The 19,737-nt window shown below is 40.8% G+C and overlaps 1 protein-coding gene across 1 annotated transcript; it reads left to right on the top strand.

Moving 5' to 3' along the window:
• The first annotated feature begins 522 nt into the window (after window positions 1-522).
• Window positions 523-18,176, top strand: vamp3 (vesicle-associated membrane protein 3 (cellubrevin)). The gene is made up of 5 exons (XM_083939117.1): window positions 523-620; window positions 12,729-12,807; window positions 14,056-14,214; window positions 14,409-14,460; window positions 15,614-18,176. Coding segments are annotated over exons 1-5 (309 nt in total). The 5' UTR covers window positions 523-618; the 3' UTR covers window positions 15,631-18,176.
• Window positions 18,177-19,737: the final 1,561 nt, after the last annotated feature.

Below are 19,737 nucleotides of genomic sequence, written 5' to 3'. Positions count from 1 at the left end.
AATGATTTATCTTCTATTTTGCCTTATTTTCAAGTACAACCTCCCTTTAATGTTAGAATGTAATGGTATGCGTTGATAATTGTAGCTATGCGCAGAGGGCGACAGGTTACTGCCTCTTTAATGCTGCCTTCAAGTTATCATTGTAAAATCACACTTTAACACTCAAAGTAGTAAATACTAATACTGTATCATCTAATAACATGTACCAGGTAATATCACTCGGTATTTGGAGGGGAAATAAAGTAAGTAACTTTGTGCTAACACGGTGAATAAGGAATAATACAAATAGAGAAGTTGGCTTTACAAATTAGGTTTTATACATTAACTAATTTAACTTAATTTATAAATTAACTGTGCTAAGAGTTATTTTATAAACTATAATATCTTGATATTAACTGACATTAAATATTGGTACAGTAAATTAAAAAACAGACAATTCGCTAAATGTTTTTTTAGTACTTTAATTATCTGTCGTTGGTAACGTTTGACTTTCCCCATTTCCGATAGCACATGAAGGCATCACAACAACCGACGACAGTAACAGTTACGGCTTGATACTTTAGCGTTAGCTCACAGACAAGAAACAACGTCGCAGTCGATCAAAGAAATCTTTTCACAATGTAAGTCAATCATATTTCTAACAAAAGGTTTTGAAAAATGAAATGTTACTCGGGCAAATCTAGCCTAGCCTACCGGCCTTCCGGGTAGTTAAGTGAAACAGGATCACAGGGGGAAAAAGCAACGCCCAAAACTTTGCAACTAACGTTAGCGCGCAACAAGTGCTAGTTGTGGCTAAGCTACATTAAAGCTAGGTAACTTTGCGCAACACAAACTGTGCCAACGTTCATTTGCCAACTGTAGTTAAGTAGACAATAAAGGAAAACAGATGATATGCTTGTATAACGTCAACAGCTGCGTAAATATAAATGTTAGGACAATGTGCTTCATGCTATCTTAGCCTTTCGTCTCAGTTTGGTTGACTTCGCTACCAACTACGTGTACACACTCATCCTGCTAAAGCTACTATCCGTCATTACTTTACAACTATATATATTTATTTATATATGTGTGTGTTGTGATTGTAAGGGGGAGACTATTGAACATGTAGATTGTTTTCATGTTACTTAATTTCGGTTTGATTTACAGAAGTACCTTTTAAACATATTTTGTTCATAATAAAAATAAATTAAAATGTAATACTAACAAATATGGATTTGTTACTAATACAATCCTCAATATTCGTCAGATGGAATTAACATGATTAATTTGATCCTTATGTCAGCAAAATACTATATCCATGCAATGATTTGGCTTAACAAACTACCCCCCTTTTTATTTTTTTTTAAAGATTCAGATTTTAAATCTCATTCAAAACTATATAAATTAAAAATCAACAAAAACTATATGATTATTTAGGAATTTCAAATGTACTCCCTTAGTTTAGCAGACCCCCTACATTTTTGTTTTTGTTGTTCTTTGTTCCTTTTTATTTTACTTTATTAGTTCTTCATTAATAGATTATTTCTTCATTATAGAAATACACATGAGGTTAAACTCCGTAAGAAAAGTAATGTTTTTATTGAATCCTTTCAATTAAAAAAAAAAAAACATTTGTGTACACATACTGTTGAAAACAAGCTGAAACAGCTCTTAGATTAGTTGGGCTTTTTAAATATGGCAACTGTAATTGGGAATCTCTAAAATTTGAGAACAAGGAGTGGTGACATGTCATCTAAAGCAGGAAATTTGTTGATCGACTAACGTCCCTTTTATTAGTAACACAATTGTATAATGTTAGATAAGAGGGTAATTAAAGTGATGTAACTAGCAATGAGTGATGCTTTATTTTTATCATTCACCATTTGGTCATGTGACAACAGAAATGCAGTGCAAGCCAAATCAGATTCTCTTTTTTTTCTATTTACATTAACCTCCCCCACCCCTTCATCCATCCCCACCCTACATACCACCCCACACACGTGAGGCTGGTTAAATATGAATGTAGTTCAAAATGTACAAGTGCAAACCAATTACTTCAATGTCCCAAAGATATTTTGCAGCCCAGATCAAATCTGTCCATATTGTCCGTCCATGGGGTGATGTTAATCCAGTTGAAGATAGGTCCTGAAACTCAAGGGCCAATTGTACCAAATGTTTTAGTGAAGGTCTTTCAAACTTGCCACCCAGATTTTGCATGTTGACCTAGTGGTGTTTTATGGACAGTGTCACAAACGTGATTTTATGATGTCAGGATTGCATGAATCATTTAGTTGAAATTGTCGCTCATTTTTTTTCTTTATTAAGTTCAAGTGTTTGACACCTTAGGTGATGCAGTCAGCCAACGGTTCAGTATGATGCACAATACAGTCACAATACAAAGATACATGACACATGGTCTTAACCACCTAATTTGTATGCTTTACTGTATTTTTTCACTTCTACAATGAAGTAGAGAAACCACAACTATCGCTAAATTATTATCTCAATACTTTTTTTCTGTTTGGAGTATATGATATAATCTAGAAGATAAGTGTGAGTGTGTTTATTTTTTTTAAAGTCATCACTTTCTATAAATGGGCTTTTGCTTCAGGAAAACCTAGGTTGTTTAGTCACAGTTTGGATGTCATGACGTAGAGAATAAATGTATTACATGAGGTACTGTAAGCATAAAGCCATTTGAACCTATCCACATTAGACTTAGACTTCTCTTTATCGATCCTTTGGGATGACTCCCGCAAGGAAATTGAATTTCCAGCAACTTACAAAAACACAAGGGAGATATAAAAAAAATAATACAGTAAAAGATAGCCAATAAACTCTTAGCTAAATAAATACAGATATATATGAAGTAGATGTAAGAACACGGGTAAAATAAAATTCACGAAATCAGATAAGTCAAATGTAGAGGAAATGTATAAGATATGTATGACTGTATATGACAGAAATGAGCAGTAATATTAAATTTTTGCACTTAAGTGGTGGATAAAGTTATTGCACAAAAAAAAGAATATAAGTGTCCAGGTATGTGAGAGTAGATCATTAATTGTACAGTGAGTGGCTCCCACTCCTTCCCTTCTGTCCTCTTTAGTTCCTCCTCCCCCCGAGTGAGGAGTTGTAGAGGGTGATGTCCTCAGGGACAAAGGAGTTCTTGCGCCTGTTGGTCCTGGACTTGGGCAGGAGCAGCCTTCCACTGAACAGGCTCCTCTGGGTGCTGATGACGGTGTGCAGGGGGTGGCTGCCATTGTCCATAATGTCCAGCAGTTTGTCCATTGTCCTCCTCTGCCACCGTCACCAGTGAGTCCAGTTTCATGCCGACCACAGAGCCGGCCGGGCTGATCAGTTTATCCAGTTGGAGGTGTCCTGGTGACCACAGACTGGTAAAACATCCACAGCAGTTTGCTGCAGGTGCTGAAGGACCCCAGTCTCCTCAGGAAGTAAAACCTGCTTTGTATCTTCCTGTACAGGTGGCTGGTGTCTGGTGTCCAGTTCAGTTTATTGTCCAGCCACAGCCCGAGGTATTTGTATGAGTCCACAGCCTCCACCTCAGCCCCCTCTAACAGGACTGGTTGCGGTCTTGGTCTGGACCTCCCGAAATCAATGACCAGCTTCTTCGTCTTGGAGGTGTTGAGCTGTAGGTGGTTAGTGTGGCACCAAAGAGCAAAGCCCCCCACCAGACTCCGATACTCCTCTCTGTCACCCCTGATACATCCCACGATGGCTGTGTCATCGGCGTACTTATGTATGTGACACAGCTCCGAGTTGTAGCAGAAGTCTGAGGTGTACAGGGTGAAGAGAGGAGGCGCCCTGAGGGGCTCCAGTGCTGCTGACCACAGTGTCAGACGTGGTGTCCTTCAGCCTGACTTACTGTGGCCTGTCAGTGAGGTATCTCTGACCCAGTCCACCAGATAGGGGTCCACCCCCATCCTGTTCAGTTTGTCTTGAAGGATGATGTTAAAGACACTGAAGAAGTTAAAGAAGAGAATCCTCGCTGTGCCGCTTCCCTTATCCAGATGGGTGTAGACTCGTTGCAGAATGTAGAGGATGGCATCCTCTACACCTACATCTGGCTGGTACGCAAACTGCAGACGGTCCTGGGTGTGTTGTACCTGAAGGCTGAGGAAGAGCCGCTCCAACGTCTTCATCAGGTGTGAAGTTAGTGCCACTGGTCGAAAGTCATTCAGCTCGCTGGGCCTGTTCTTCTTGGGAACCAGAATGATACGGGACTCCTTCCAGAGGGTAGGCACTCCCCCTAGCTGGAGGCTAAGGTTGAAGATCCTTCGTAGTGTTTCCCCCAGTTCTGCAGCGCAGGTCTTCAGTACTCTCGGGCACACCGGGCCTGCTGCTTTCCTGGGTCCTAAAGGCAGCCTTCTTCTAGTTGAGGACAGCCTTAACTTCCCGCGTTACCCATTGCTTGTTATTAGGGTAACAGCGCAGTCTTGACAGGGGAGACCACGTCTGCACAGACGTTCAGGTACTCCGTCAGTCAATGTCATCCCCTCTATGTCCTCACAGTCTAACAGTCTCTCAGGGCGCTTTCCATCTCAGGGGACCACCTCCAAGGGGGGTATACAGTGGCTGTAGGTGAACCAGGTTGTGATCAGACTTCCCCAGTGGGGGGAGGGGGAGTTGCTCTGTTTGCATCTCTTACATTAGCATACAGGAGATCAATTGTCCTGTTGTTTCTGGGGGGACAGTATACAACAAGAAGAAAAACAGCCTAAGTAGAGTCCAAAGTTGCATGATTAAAAATCCCCAGAGATGATTTATGTCTCTGTCGACTCTCATGGCAGTGAATCCCGGCAGGTCCACGTTAGCATCCCGTACGAAGTGGTTTAGCCATGTCTCCATATGCGATATCCGCTCTCCGCTGGTGTTCAGCACGGACAGCTTGTAACACCTCCAATTCATCGCTCGCTCTGTCTTTAGCTTCACCGCAGTCTTGCAGCCCCGAGGTCTCCTCCTCAGCTCCACCAGGATGGGGTGTCGTATCCCAGCTCGTCCCTTTGTGCGTAGAGCCAGCACTTTCTCTTTTGAGGTTGCATTTTAGAATTAGAAATATCGATAGGATATACATATGTATGTATGTATATATATATATATATATATATGTATGTATGTATGTGTGTGTATATATGTGTGTGTGTGTGTGTGTGTATATATATATATATATATATATATATATATATATATATATATATATATATATAAATAAAACAGTCTCTTCACAAGAAGAGTAAAAAAGTAGAAAGAAAGAGGTTAAAATAGGGTAAAAGAGCTAAAAACCGGAGAGCTACTGGAGAGGCAGCCTTCTCCTACAGCGCCAGAGTATATAACCATGCTCATGCATTTTCATGAATACAGGAAAAAAATAATCAACATCAACGCATCTTACACCTCTCATGAGAGATGGGAGAGAGTCGAAGAATCAGCTAAAAGCCAAGTGGCAGTCAGTGGGCCTTTTGCATGGCAGACATGTTGACATATCAACAGATGAAAAGCATGTGTAATTATTAATAACATTAATTATTGCTGTACCGTTTATGCCAGACAGTTTCAGGACCCTGTTATTTTTCAGGCTGGCTCACCTGGCGTGACTTACTGAGGCACTTTCAAGGAATGGCATCATCATTAATATTAATTACACCTTTTTGTTTTATGGCAAGTTGGAATATCTGCTGTGTAAAAGATCAGAGATGATATGCTTATTCACAAAGAATATAAATTCCTACAGAGAGAGATTTTGTTCAAAATTAGGGCTGGGCGATAAAGCCACATTTCTTTTAACCCTTATCATTTCATATCTTGATGTTGTATAACACGATATAGCATAGCATGTTCTCTGGTAATTCAATCAACAAACAGTCTATATGAAATGTATATTTATGTTTGAATTTAATACGTAACAAATGAAAAATACTCAGTATTTTATCATTTTATGGAGAATTTATAATATTTCAAATCAGATTTTATAAACTATGAAGCTCCTCTGTCAATCATCATCTTACACTTGCCGCAAATGAGATAAACAGTTGTGATTGGCTTGTCCTAGATCTGGCTGGCTAGAAAATATGTCTAAATGGGATAGGGGCCAGACATACCTTCCATCGCACATGAGACTGACAGATTTGTCTGGTTTTCAGGGTAGTGTCATGGAGGAGCATTATTCATTTAGACTCAACCCACCTAGCCGCCATTGTTGGGATTATTTTCCTTTAGGAAGAAGTTACGTCATGGGCTTTTTTTCTTCAGGAAATGAAGTAGGTTAGACCTAGCATACATCATCACTGTGAAGTGGACTGTGACGTGTTCCTGTGTTGGTAAAACCTAGACAGTTGAAATGTGGCTGAGCTGTTGTGTCTCACTCTGACACTTGCTGCTATATTCAAAGGGGGATGCTGACGGATGTTTTTGCTCCCTAACTGGTCTGTGACGTTTCCACTGTCTCTTATGCACACAGCTACGTGGCAAGTAACAGCCATGTTGTAGGGTCAACCGGCTGTTGGATAAATAGGTTTATTTTCTGACTTTGTTACATCAGGATTTTTCACATATTGATGCAAAGCCAAAGTGATGATAGTGTTCTTGCTCTAGCCGAAGTACAGCAAGATAAGATCAGATGCTTTATTGCCATTGCATGTAAAACACAACAAAAATTAGTTTTGGCAGCAATCCACACAGTTTGGAAGCATATATAATAAGTATGAATAGTAATATTTAATTTGGTGTTTATTTGATAGGGACAGCTACATTATACATAGAGGACTGTATAACAATTAGCTAATGCGATGTATCGCAGCATTAATAGCTACTGCTAATTTTCAATGCCCATCCCTAGAATCAATATATATCTATACATGTAGAGTAATATAAGGATGTGTATACTGTACAGAAACTACACAAAATACATGTATATTGCCGTGACCAATTCAATATTTACAGACAAAACTAAACATCAGATACATATATAAAACTAAAATTGTGTAAAATGTAACTCGAAACACTTTTGGAGGGAGTTGTTATGTGTTCAGCAGTCTTTCCGCAGTTGTGGGGAAAAAGTTGTTTCTCAGCCTGTTAGTATGGTGTGGTTCTGAGGCGTTGTCCGGGATGTGAGGGGTCCACTATGATGTTAGAGGCCCATTTGAAGAGACGGCTGGAGTAGATATCTCTCAGATTTGGGAGTTGGGAGCCAACGATCAACCGCCGTTTAACTATACTGAAGGTCCTTCCTGCCAGCAGGGGTACAGCAGCTGTACGTCAGTCTACTCTTGATGGTACCATAAGGCTTGGGTTTGTAAATTCACTGGGAGTTTGGAGAAAGTATCTGGCTAAATATATACGGAAATGCATCTTTTGTTACAACTGCACTCTGCTTCCTCATAACCATATAAACAGTTTTGTTGGTGTAATCTTGATACTAAGAAGGGCTTTCTGTAAAACCAGGATAAATAAGAGTGAGGCTGTGAGGGTTTGGGTCTGTCACCAGTGTCCTCCTGGTCAGTGGTCACAAGGTCAGTAGGTGGGGAAGAGTTGGCTCAGTAGCCTCATGTGAGACTTGCTGCACAGTAGATTTGATCTGCGGTTAATTTTTAATAAATCAATTTGTGCTGCTCACAACCTGATTGCCTGGCCCCTTTTAGCTCTTTTCATGCTTTGATTTAATATGAATGTGATATTTTAATATAATGAGCCTATGTTTCTCAAAAAGGCACAATGAAGCTAGTGCTTGTCTTACACTAAAGATTGAGATTTCATTTATGGGCATTGTTTGCCACAAGGGACGTTTTGAACATTGTAAATGTTTTATGGATTTTGTTGTTTGTAAAATCCGTTGGGTATGTCTGCTTGCTCTTTGCAGTAACTGTTTTATATGTAAAGGTAAAGGGGTGATCAGCTTTTAATGTGGACTGAGTCTGAGCATGTGGTGTAATATACAATATTGAGTCATTATAAATCCTGTGTAATCCCTGCAGTTTGGTGTAAACGCCTTCAAACCATCCTTCCACTTTCAGTTATTTATTGTCTTAGGAAAAGTGTGGTCATTGAGGAGCAATGCTGTTTCATGTTATGTCAGAGGGTGGCAGTAGCTAACCACTGTAAAAAGGGCTGTAAGGATGCATATTGAATCTAGAAACCATAAAGTAAATACAGTGAATATTATAGTTTCCTCTTCTCAGTTTCCATGGTTTATATATGTGTCATTGTTCAATCTCCCCAAGTTGTTGTGAAAGAACAAGAAATTAGTGAATTCAGAGGCATGCTAGCAGTTTCAGATGGGCTGAATACATGAAATCAGGTTTAAATTGCAAAGCTGTTCATTTTTCCCAATGTATCTCACCCAGCTATCTATTATTTATGTATTTAGCTGTTATAGAGCTGGCACAATACTAGAATTTCAATGCCGATGACCAGGAAAATACTTGATACTCAATACCATTTAGATACCACAGGGAGATAATTTAAAAAAAAATTAGTAATTTTTTTTGGTTAATATTTTAATTAGGAGGTACGGCACAGTAGGATCCAATGTTATAATTACATTGAGTGTCACATCTACATCACAATGGAAAATCTAAACATACTGATACAATGGAAATACTGCCTCCTCGGATGTTTTCTCATTTTATACTTGCGGCCCAATAGGAACATGATCGGGCCACAAACAATATGCACATTAAAAAAAAAAAATCATAATAGAAAAAATAAAATAGATAAGTTAGTAATGGAGGGTTCTTGTAAGTAACAAGTGACAAGTAACAAGTCTTTAAGCTACAGGGTATAAACAGAAATACAAGAAAAGCCAAAAGACAGGAGGTGAGAAAAATAGATAAATAAATAATAATAATAAAGATAAGAAAAAGGAGAGAAAGACAGGGGTCCATCAATCAGGAGGCAGAGACTAAAGAGAATAAAAGAAAGTTGAAACGGTCAGACACTTGTTATGAAATATATCAGTTACCTTTCACTGAATATCTGATCTTCTCCAGCTTTATAAAAGACATGGTGTCATTGAGCCACCGAGTGCTAGAGGGACCTTTAGTTGACTTCCTGTGAAGAAGAAGACTTGCTAATAAGGAAGTAAAAGCTAAAATATCTAATTGGTTAGAGTTAAACCGATTAAGGTCTTCTGGGAACCCGAATATGGCCACATGCGGGGAGACTTTTATGGTTATTGAAATTAGTTTTGACATGGTATCGAAATAATTCTGCCAAAAGCGAGAAAGTAACAAGAGCTGCAATATGAAACATGGCACTTCTCGCAATTGCCAATGATACTGGGATAAATTTGTAATAAATTTGGGACAATCGAGTTTTGGAATAATGGACACTAAACAATACTTTAAACTGTGTAAAAGTGTGAGACGAATGCAGGCTGAACTAGTGCAAATTTTCTTAAGAGCAGTGTCCCACCAGCCATCATCCAGGTGTAGACTCAGTTCTTATTCCCAACTGGGACTCCTGAAGTGGGTCGTGGCTTAGAAGCTCCTCCCACTGTAGACTTGGTGGTAATGAGGGAAAAACCTAGAAAACAAAGTGTTAGTACAGTGTCTAATTTGAAAGTAACGAAAAAAGATGGGAGGGTGGGAGACGTAATTCTCCAGAGAGATCTGTAAAGCTGCGAGAAATACCATCCTTGTAAAGATTATAGATTATAAAAAACAGTTGCCGTCCCTTAACAAATCCAGTTTGCTCAGGTCAAACAATAGTTGGTACAATATTTTCCAGGCGATGGGCTAAAGCCTTCGCAAGGATCTTAGCATCCACATTTATCAATGAGAGAGGTCTGTAGGAGCTGCAGTGAACCGGATCCTTATCTTTTTTTTAAGAGGAGATTTATTGAGGCCTGTCTCAAAGTGGGAAGGAGAGAACCATGTTGTAGCGACTCCTTATATACAGCATGTAGTAATTGGGACAGTCTATCCTGAAACCTTTTAAAAGCTTATTCATAAAATGATCATCAAAATTTGGGGCATATATCTCATCTCATCTTCAACTGCTTATCCGGGGTCGGGTTGCGGGGGCAGCAGCTTTAGCAGGGGACCCCAAACTTCCCTTTCCCGGGCCACATTAACCAACTCTAACTGGGGGATCCCGAGGCGTTCCCAGGCCATTGTGGAGATATAATCTCTCCACCTAGTCCTGGGTCTTCCCTGAGGTCTCCTCCCAGCTGGACGTGCCTGGACCACCCCCCTAGAGAGGCGCCCAGGGGGCATCCTTACTAGATGCCCAAACCACCTCAACTGGCTCCTTACAACGCAATGGAGCAGCGGCTCTACTCCGAGTTCCTCACGGATGGCTGAACTTCTCACCCTATCTCTAAGTGAGACTCCAGCCACCCTCCTGAGAAAACCCATTTCGGCCGCTTGTACCCGCGACCTCGTTCTTTCGGTTATGACCCAGCTTTCATGACAATAGGTGAGGGTAGGAATGAAGATTGACCAGTAGATCGAGAGCTTTACCTTCTGGCTGAGCTCTCTTTTCGTCACAACCGTGAGGTAGAGCGACTGCAACAACGCCCCCGCTGCTCCGATTCTCCGGCCATACCCACGCTCCATCGTCCCCTCACTTGTGAACATGATCCCGAGGTACTTGAACTCCTTCACTTGGGGTAAGGACTCATTCCCTACCTGGAGTAAGCAATCCACCGGTTTCCTGCTGAGAGCCATGGCCTCAGATTTAGAGGTGCTGATCGTCATCCCAGCCGTTTCACACTTGGCTGTGAACCGATCCAGTGAGTGCTGAAGGTCACTGACCGATGCCCAGCGCACCGAACTGCAACCCCTCCCCACCACGACTACGCCTTGATATCCTGTCCTTGAAAATCACGAACAGGATTGGTGACAAAGCGCACCCCTGGCGGAGGCCAACCCCCACCGGGAACGAATCCGACTTACTGCCGAGGATCCGGATACAACTCTCGCTTTGGGTGTACAGAGACCCCCCTCACCCCATACTCCTACAGCACCTCCCACAGTATCTCCTGAGGGACCCGGTCATATGCCTTCTCCAGATCCACAAAGCACATGTAGACTGGATGGGCATACTCCCAGGCCCCCTCCAGGATCCTTGCAAGAGTGAAGAGCTGGTCCGTTGTTCCACGTCAAGGACAGAATCCGCATTGTTCCTCTTCAATCTGAGGTTCGACTATAGGACGAATCCTCCTTTCCAGCACCTTGGAGTAGACTTTACCAGAGAGGCTGAGTAGTGTGATACCCCTGTAATTGGCACACACCCTCTGGTCCCCCTTTTTAAATAGGGGAACCACCACCCCGGTCTGCCACTCCCTTGGCACTGTCCCAGACAGCCCCTCCAAACCCAAAGCTTTCAGCATTTCTGGACGAATCTCATCAATCCCTGGGGCTTTGCCTCTGTGGAGTTGTTTGACTACCTCAGTGACTTCCGCCAGAGATATTGACAATGATTCCCCATCAGCCTCCAGCTCTGCCTCTACAAAAGAGGGCGTGTTAGTCGGATTAAGGAGTTCCTGAAAGTGCTCCTTCGACTCGGCTGAGGTCACCAGCCCGTCCTTACTGTGAACAGCTTGGACGGTTCCCTGTTTCCCCCTCCTTAGATGTCGAATGGTTTTCCAGAAGCACCTTGGTGCCGCCCGAAAGTCCTTCTCCATGACTTCTCCGAACTCCTCCCACACCCGCTGCTTTGCCTCTGACACAGCAGAGGCTGCAGCCCTTCTGGCCTGTCGGAACCTTGCAACTGCCTCCCGAGTCTTCTGGTATACCATATCCCGGAAGGCCTCATTCAGTCGGACAGCTTCCCTGACCACCGGTGTCCACCACGGTGTTCGAGGGTAACCGCCCTGTTTGAGGCACCTAAGACCTTGAGGCCATAGCTCACTGCCCACGTTTACATATATGCCCCAGCGCCTGGGGCGTGTAACTAATAAAATGGGAACATGAAAAAGTGTACCTGTAACAATTAGGTGTCTGCCATTTTTGTCTGATATAACCTTAGAAGCTGAAAACTGAATTGACTTACCGATTAAAATAGAAAAAAAAATTAAATTGTGGCTTTAGAATTTTAATTTTAGTGAAACACCTCAGAGACCCAAGGACATTTAAGTCTGACCTTATCTGTGGTGCGCATGTGGGTCTCCTGTAGAAACACTAGGTCAGCTTTGAGAATTTTCATATGCGCTAATATCTTAGATCTCTTAATTGGACTCCCCATGCCTTTAATATTCCAGCTCAGAATTCTCACAGAAGACCCAATACCCACAATTCTATAAAACCCATGATTCAGTCAGACCTTTGATTTTAAGGTCAAAATGCGATCCAATTTTCGATTTAAACATTTTTATTAGCAGTTAAACTATTGAGTCTCATCTTCTAAATATAAAGAGATCTAATCATTGGTTTTATGTCTCAACTGTTATTCACATTCCACTTTCTTCTTTAAAAAGAGTGACACCCAGTTCTCTTTTCTTTCATACTTCAGCCACCAGGCAGACATGATGAACATTGCATGTTAAGAAAAGTGTGCTGAATAATTGCAGTTTTTGGCGGAGGGACAGAAGAACATTAACAATATTCACATAATAAACATGTCAAGAAGGCTCCACCTATAACCATTTCTGAAATGTAACAGATCATTTCCTGCAGGAATAGATCTTGTCAGTTGTTGTGTGGACCCCAGAAAGACTAGCGGCCACTTGCTAATTGGGATGAGACATTTCACAGAAGGCTAATATCACTTAATTGTCATAATTTCACCAGGTCAGCAACCGGTCCAGAAGGTTCTGGGGCAGCGTCAGGCAACAGGCGCTTGCAGCAGACCCAGGCCCAAGTGGATGAGGTATGTTTATTAAATTTATGTATCCCCTACTATTAGTTATACACAAATGATTGACTTCTGTTTATAGTTTTAATGGAAGCTCCCACAGAAAAGACCATTTAACTCTACCCAGTGCCCAAGTAAATCACATGTTATATAACAAATTCAGAAAAAAAATCTTCCTGGTATACCTTTCCAAGTGTGCGTCATTTCTCTCACCAAGCCCACTCTTATTATTGAACTCCAGCCCCCCCCCCCCCCCCCTCCCCCCTCTGGCACTCTGTGTGACTTCCTTCTGCCTTAATGTTTGGAGCAGAAACTTGCATAACCCATGGCAGCAGTGTCATGAATCATAACAATGTGGAATCAGTATAAGGCACTACTTCCACATGGCCGCTCACATGCCAGAGACAAATAATATTCTAAACCATGTCAGCGAGTTCACCCAGGAAATGGCTGCTAAGTTTTACTCCTCCTGTGGTTCTTAATCTTCTTTACCGTTCTCTTCAGTATTTGTGGCCTCATTGATTCTTAGCCCCTCCTACACAGAACTTTAACCTCAGCATGTCACACAAAGCCTCTGATTGGCTGCCAGAGGTTTATGTAATCACTGCCGCCGTGGTTATGTAAGACCTGCATGGGCCTGCACACTTCTCTCCACCCTGCTGCTCTGTCTAAGAGGAGGGGCAGTTGTGAGGTTTGTGGATCAGTGGAGCATATGGGTTATGTGTAGTCTGTGATACTGAGTGTGCAGTGACCTTGTCATTAAGCAGACATATTTATTACCTTTTTTCCCTTGTAAAGTAAGGTGTGATCTCTCTAGATTGGTGTTTTTTACTCTCTCAACACTTACAACATTGATGACGTCTTTGTGTATAATCCATCACCGTAATGCCAACACGTAACACACCCCCCCCCCCCCACACACACACACACACACACACACCCCACACACCGGTAGCTTCAGCGAGTGTGGGTCGATATATTTAATAAAATGTATCTGTTCTGTGAGATGAGTGAGTGGTGGTCATCACAACGCTTCTAAACAAGCCTAGCGGGGGCTGCATGGTTATACTTTATGAGCTTGGTATAATCTATTATATTTATTATATTTATTCTAAAACAACTATTAAGGCAGTGTTTGGTTGATTTTCAGTTAGGTCTAGTCACGATTTCCCAACATTCAGATCCAGTACACTAAGGGATAATCATAAAAGTAATGACATTAAACCAAGTGTTTTGTTCTTGTTTGTGTGTTTGTGTGAGTAGGTGGTGGATATTATGCGTGTTAATGTGGACAAAGTGCTGGAACGTGACTCAAAGCTCTCTGAACTGGATGACAGAGCAGACGCACTCCAGGCGGGAGCTTCCCAGTTCGAGACCAGTGCTGCTAAACTGAAAAGGAAGTACTGGTGGAAGAACTGCAAGGTACCTAAACACAGTCCAAAAAACACACCCCTTTTCCGACTGTAGATGAAAATAACTGACATTTAAAATAAAAAGAAATTGTTTAAAATTATATTAAAGAGTCCTACAAATGTAAACGTTTCTGTCAAAAAGTAGACATCTTAATTCCAGTTCATGTGTTTGGAACTGAATTGCTGTATCATTACCCCTTGCAGATGTGGGCCATCCTGATAGCTGTCATAGTGATCATCATCATCATCATTATTAGTGAGTATCAAGCCTGCGGTTACAGATACTTGTCATCAACAGAGTTGACAGTATTGTTGCAATTTGTGTTACTTCAGATGATCAAAGAATCTATGATTTTCAATTAGTTACTGCACATAGCCCTTTGCATTTTAGTAGTTTGTAATCTGAATTGTTGAGGTTGATATCATACCTGCAAACTTCAACTTCAACAATTGCCGTTTACTTGGTCAATTGGAATCACAGAGAACCTGAGGTTTTTTTTCGAAGGGGTGGGGGGGGGGGGGTAGAGGCCAAGGTTATGGAAAGAGGCAAGGACACCAATCAAAGATGGTGGTGCTTTGGGGGTACGACACATACGCAGTGGAACTGGAGCTGCGCTTCTTCTAATAGACCAGACCAGATTTTACATATGTCATACCCCCAAAGCTACCACTATCTTTGACTGGTGACTTAGCCTCTTTCTACTCGTCTTCAGACACAAGGCTCCAGATTGCGACCAGATGTCTCACCATATCAATATGTAAGTGGATAAACAGCAACAAAGTGACAGATAAGACCGGAACATTATGTAAGCACAGTAAGAAGATAGTGCCGTCAGCACCGTAACACAAACACGTAACACGTAAGCCCCACAGCTTTTTTAACATCAGGCTACAGGTTATAGTCACAGTGTCGGCAACTGATGGACCCGAAGCCTCCGTATGTGACGGGCTCTGTCTTCAGCTCCCGAGCTTTACCGCTGTGAGTACTGTCGGCTACACTCCTGCTAACACTAGTAGTACTATGCAAAGACACCTGCAGCACTACCACAGCTCTCTGCTAAAATCAACCCCCCTTAAAGAAAATACTGACATTTTAAAATAGTGTTAAAATATCGTCTCATTCTCGTGGACTCAATATCATGTCGTGTCTCGGGAGCTGAGGGTCCTGTCACACCCCTAATTCTGAATGTATGGTATGTTAATATATATAAATATAAGTATATATACTGTCCCTTTTTTTTTACTCTGAGGTGTTTGCAGGTCTGTGATATCTACTGTTTATATTATACAGTATGTTGACATTAGAGATACGTTTGTTAGTTATTACATCTATGGACATTCTCTGATGTAAAGCTAATCAGTTAATTGACATATTTCATCTAAAGAGTTCCTACCTACTTCATTTACAGTTTGGAGTTACTCCTAAAATATCAACGAGAGGAGGAGTGGAGGAAACAATGAAGAAGAGGAGAGGGGCAACGTACATAATTAATATCTCAGAGGAAGACGTCTTGTGATTACTGGCAACTGAGCTCCACATCATTTTTTTCTTCTGGCAGAGGGTCTTCATTCCTTGTCCTGGTTTGCCGTGTGTGTGTGTGTGTTTTGAGTGTGTGTGTGTGTGTGTGTGTTGAGTGTGTAAAGGTTTGTCACAACACCAGTTTCACCCTGCATAACTACACCATACCAGACATCCAAGCTGTATTGGAGTTCCATGCCTCTTGCCAAAGAAAACAGAAACAAACATTTACAAACAGGTTAAAGAATCATCTTCCAATGTATGACAAAGCACACACGCATATTCCAACCTCAGGACTAGAAGTGAAGAATGTTGTTGCAAACTGTCCTCAACTTATATATACTTTTTTTTAATGTTTGATTAATAGCCATTGTTTTTATGTGCCAAGCTAAAAGAAGTGCCTTTGAGGATATGCAGTTCTGTGTTCGTTAAGATTGTAACAGTGCATATCATTGAAGAGATTCCCCTTTACAACAAATACACATTTGTACATTTCAGATGCCAACATTTTTGATTTATCTCCTCAGTTTATTTTATTTTGCTGGTCTCATTTATGAATGGTTACAGTCAACCAGGAATGGTGGTATCTGATGCCTTATTTTATTTATGCACATGGTTTAATGCTTTTTCATGTCTCTGTGTAAGACATTTGATTTTGAATTGAATTAAGAGGAATTTCATTAGTCACCCAACAACAAATAAGCAAACCAGTAACACTTTTGAACCACCTGATCATGTTCGCCTTCATTTCAGGGAGGACTTTGTTACATTTAAACTAGAAGGGCACTAACAGAGTGCAGACTTCCACCAAGATGATGCCTTTAAAATGAAAAATAACTAGTGCATCCAGTATTTAATGTGTTCTTCCTTGGCTCATGCTATACCTTTCCCCCAAATTTCATGAACGTTTCACCTGAAGTTTTTCCATAGTCCTGCTGACAAACAAATAGAAAACTACGACCTCTTTGGCAGAGGTAGATAAGTGCCTATATGTTAAGATCTACAGCCTCACAACTAGGCAAGGCTAGAGAAACTGCCATGAAGTTTAAAAATAAAGTGCTACACTGGTTTAAGATTGACAAATTGTCTCAATGATGTGCCATTTGTGATATATAGGGATGGGAATTGATATGAATTTATTGATACCACCAACTTCATTACCGAGTTAGCTTATTGGTCAGATTCTTAATTGATTCCTGATCGATTTTCTTCTTTACATTGTAACTCAAATGAGAGACTATTTGTATAGCTTGTTTTTGTTGAGGATTTCAGGTTCAAAGAAAAACTCTGCTGAGCCTGCATGCATGGCACTAATGCTATTATATTGCCACGCTTTGGAGTGTTTCTTCCTCTCTCCCATGATGCCTTGTAGCAAGTTCACAGCAGCTTAGACATAGGAGTTTGATGTCATTGTTTCGCAATGCCCAACTGTCAAAAAAAACATGCTGACAAGGATTTTTGAAATATGGATTAAAGCGTAGGCATACCATTCCATTTCCGATTACAATTTGTTATTGGTTCTCAGCTGGAACTTGCTCTCGATTCCCATCCCTAGTGATAAATTCAAGCACGAAAAATTAGGAACATGTAGTGTTAGACAGGTGCCTTAATAGGTTTCTCCAATGGAGAACAGCCAGAATACTGCCACGCTTTGTTGAACATGTATTCCAGCCAGTAGTATAGTGTAAGAGTAGTGCCTTCTGCTTGCTTATTCAGCTAAACCTATTAACCTTTAATGAAATATGTTGTTTAGTCACACTGGCATTTATCCCACCTGATCAATGCAAAGGGCTTCTCACATGTGATATTTTAGTTTTATTATGCCTCTAACAAAAGCTTTTTTCTTTTTTTGCAATCTGTTATGTAGAACTAACTTTAGGGAGACTCCATAGTATGTTTCGTGTAGGGGCTGACTGCTGCTGAGCATCATGTGCTTTTACGTGTAGAGAGAGATTTGGACTGTGTTATATACCAACACTGGATGATTGTATACCCTCTTACCTTCATCCTATTAAACACAAATGTTTTAAAAAAACATAAACAATATGGAATTATGTTGTAGATTAATTTCACTCTTTCATTACTGCAAGTACAACTGTTGATGTTGCATTTTTTAAAAGATATTAGCGGTTATTTGGCTTTCACTCTGTATTCACGATGGTAATTGAAATGAACACTAACACAATTATGGTCTATATAGTTTTTTTTAATTTTAGAGTATATAGATAATACCAGCCATTAAGGAAATTGTGAAATATTTTCAAAGGACTCTGAAAATGGTTTAGCAGACCAGGCTTTTATCATAGCTGTATGGAATTGTCATCATCTACCCCTGTCTAGACCAGATATTTGAGCCCAAGTAACTTCCAAACCTTGCTTATGTCAACCCACTGGGAATGCATTTGGAAAGTGCAATTCTACTCTATGGCCCTAAATGCCTTTTGCTTGAATAAAACAACTTTAACTTAAATCATGAAGCCTCTTTTTTTTTGTTTGGTGTGGTTTGTTTCTGATCTGTGACAGAATAAATGTCAAAGTTTACTCTTTCTTAAAAGCAGCTCAGGGATTTACCTCAGTTGCTTTCTTCCACGACTTCAGCCTAACAACTATTACTCAAAGCATTTTACAATTCCTACAATCATGGTTGGAATGGCCCTCTAGGTGGACATGGGGCAAAAATGAGCTGCAGGCCCCAATTGATCCCTTTTGGCGATGGCAACTTATTTATACAGCACATTTTTACTTTACATTGTAAGACAAAATACAAAGTACACTCAAAATTAACCCTATAGTCTGGCAGAACAGGACATTTTTGAGTTTGCTTTTAAACATGAACACAGTTGTGATGGACCTCAAGTTAGCAGCTTGTTCCAGAGAGCAGGACCGCAGTAACTGAAGGCCCCCTCACCAGACTTGATCAGGTTTTTCAATTGATGTAATTCCTACAAATATCACATGATGAACCTGCAGGCTTTGGGCCTCCTGAGGATCTGGGGCAGCTTCCCGCTTTGTCTGGTTAGTAATCCAGCTTTGCCGGCTCTATCACTATGTATACCAAAGACATATAATAACATAACATAACGCGATACAAAATAGTTCAAATGAAACTACCTGAAATTAAGAAAATAGTGAAAAGGGCGAGTTCCTAAGGTGGCATTTTCAAGTTGTTTCTTGTCTGATCAATCAAACTCCCACTATATTAACTCTCATTGGTCAAGACTAACTAAAGTGGTTTTAAACCTAATATAAAGGGAGAAAGTTTTACATCAGTCTTGGAGATCATGTGTCTGAGAGACATGACATTCATTTTGGGGTCGCACAAGGGAGCTGCCTTGGTCCATTATTATTCTCTATACATGCTGCCATTTGGTGACATCATTAGGGAGCACAATTTCTGTTTCCATAGTTATGCAGATGACACACAAATGTACACCTGCTGAACCAAATGATGCTGCAGCTATAGACTCCATCACTAACTGTCGGTTGGCAATAAATAAATGGATGAGCAATAATGTTTTAAAGCTAAATGAGGACAAAACTGAAATCCTACTTGTCGGCCCTAAAACAAAAAGAGACATGCTTTTTAGTAACCTGGGAAAATTGACTACATGGATTAAATCAGAGGTTACAAGTCTTGTTGTTGTCCTTGACTCTGATCTTAGCTTTCAGTACGTCTACCGAAAAAGAGCATTGAGAAACTTCAGCTCATTCAAAACTCTGCAGCTCGGCTTTTAACCCAAACCAAGAGCAGAGAACACATCACTCCAGTTTAAGCTGCCATGCACGGGCTTCCTGTAACTTTTAGAATTGATTTTAAGGTAATTTTACTCGCATACAAAGCACTTAATGGGCTAGGACCAAGTTACATGGCTAACTCCCTTGTTCCCTACTTACACTCAAGAAATCTGTGATCATCTGCAGCTGGTTTTCTAGAGGTTCCCAAAAACAGACAGAAGAAAATCGGGTACCCAGCATTTGTCAGTTATGCCCCAAACCTGTGGAACAAACTTCCGT

Source organism: Echiichthys vipera, assembly GCF_963691815.1.
Source record: "Echiichthys vipera genome assembly, chromosome: X".
Lineage (NCBI taxonomy): Eukaryota > Metazoa > Chordata > Actinopteri > Perciformes > Trachinidae > Echiichthys > Echiichthys vipera.
This window is presented reverse-complemented; position numbering and strand designations above follow the sequence as displayed.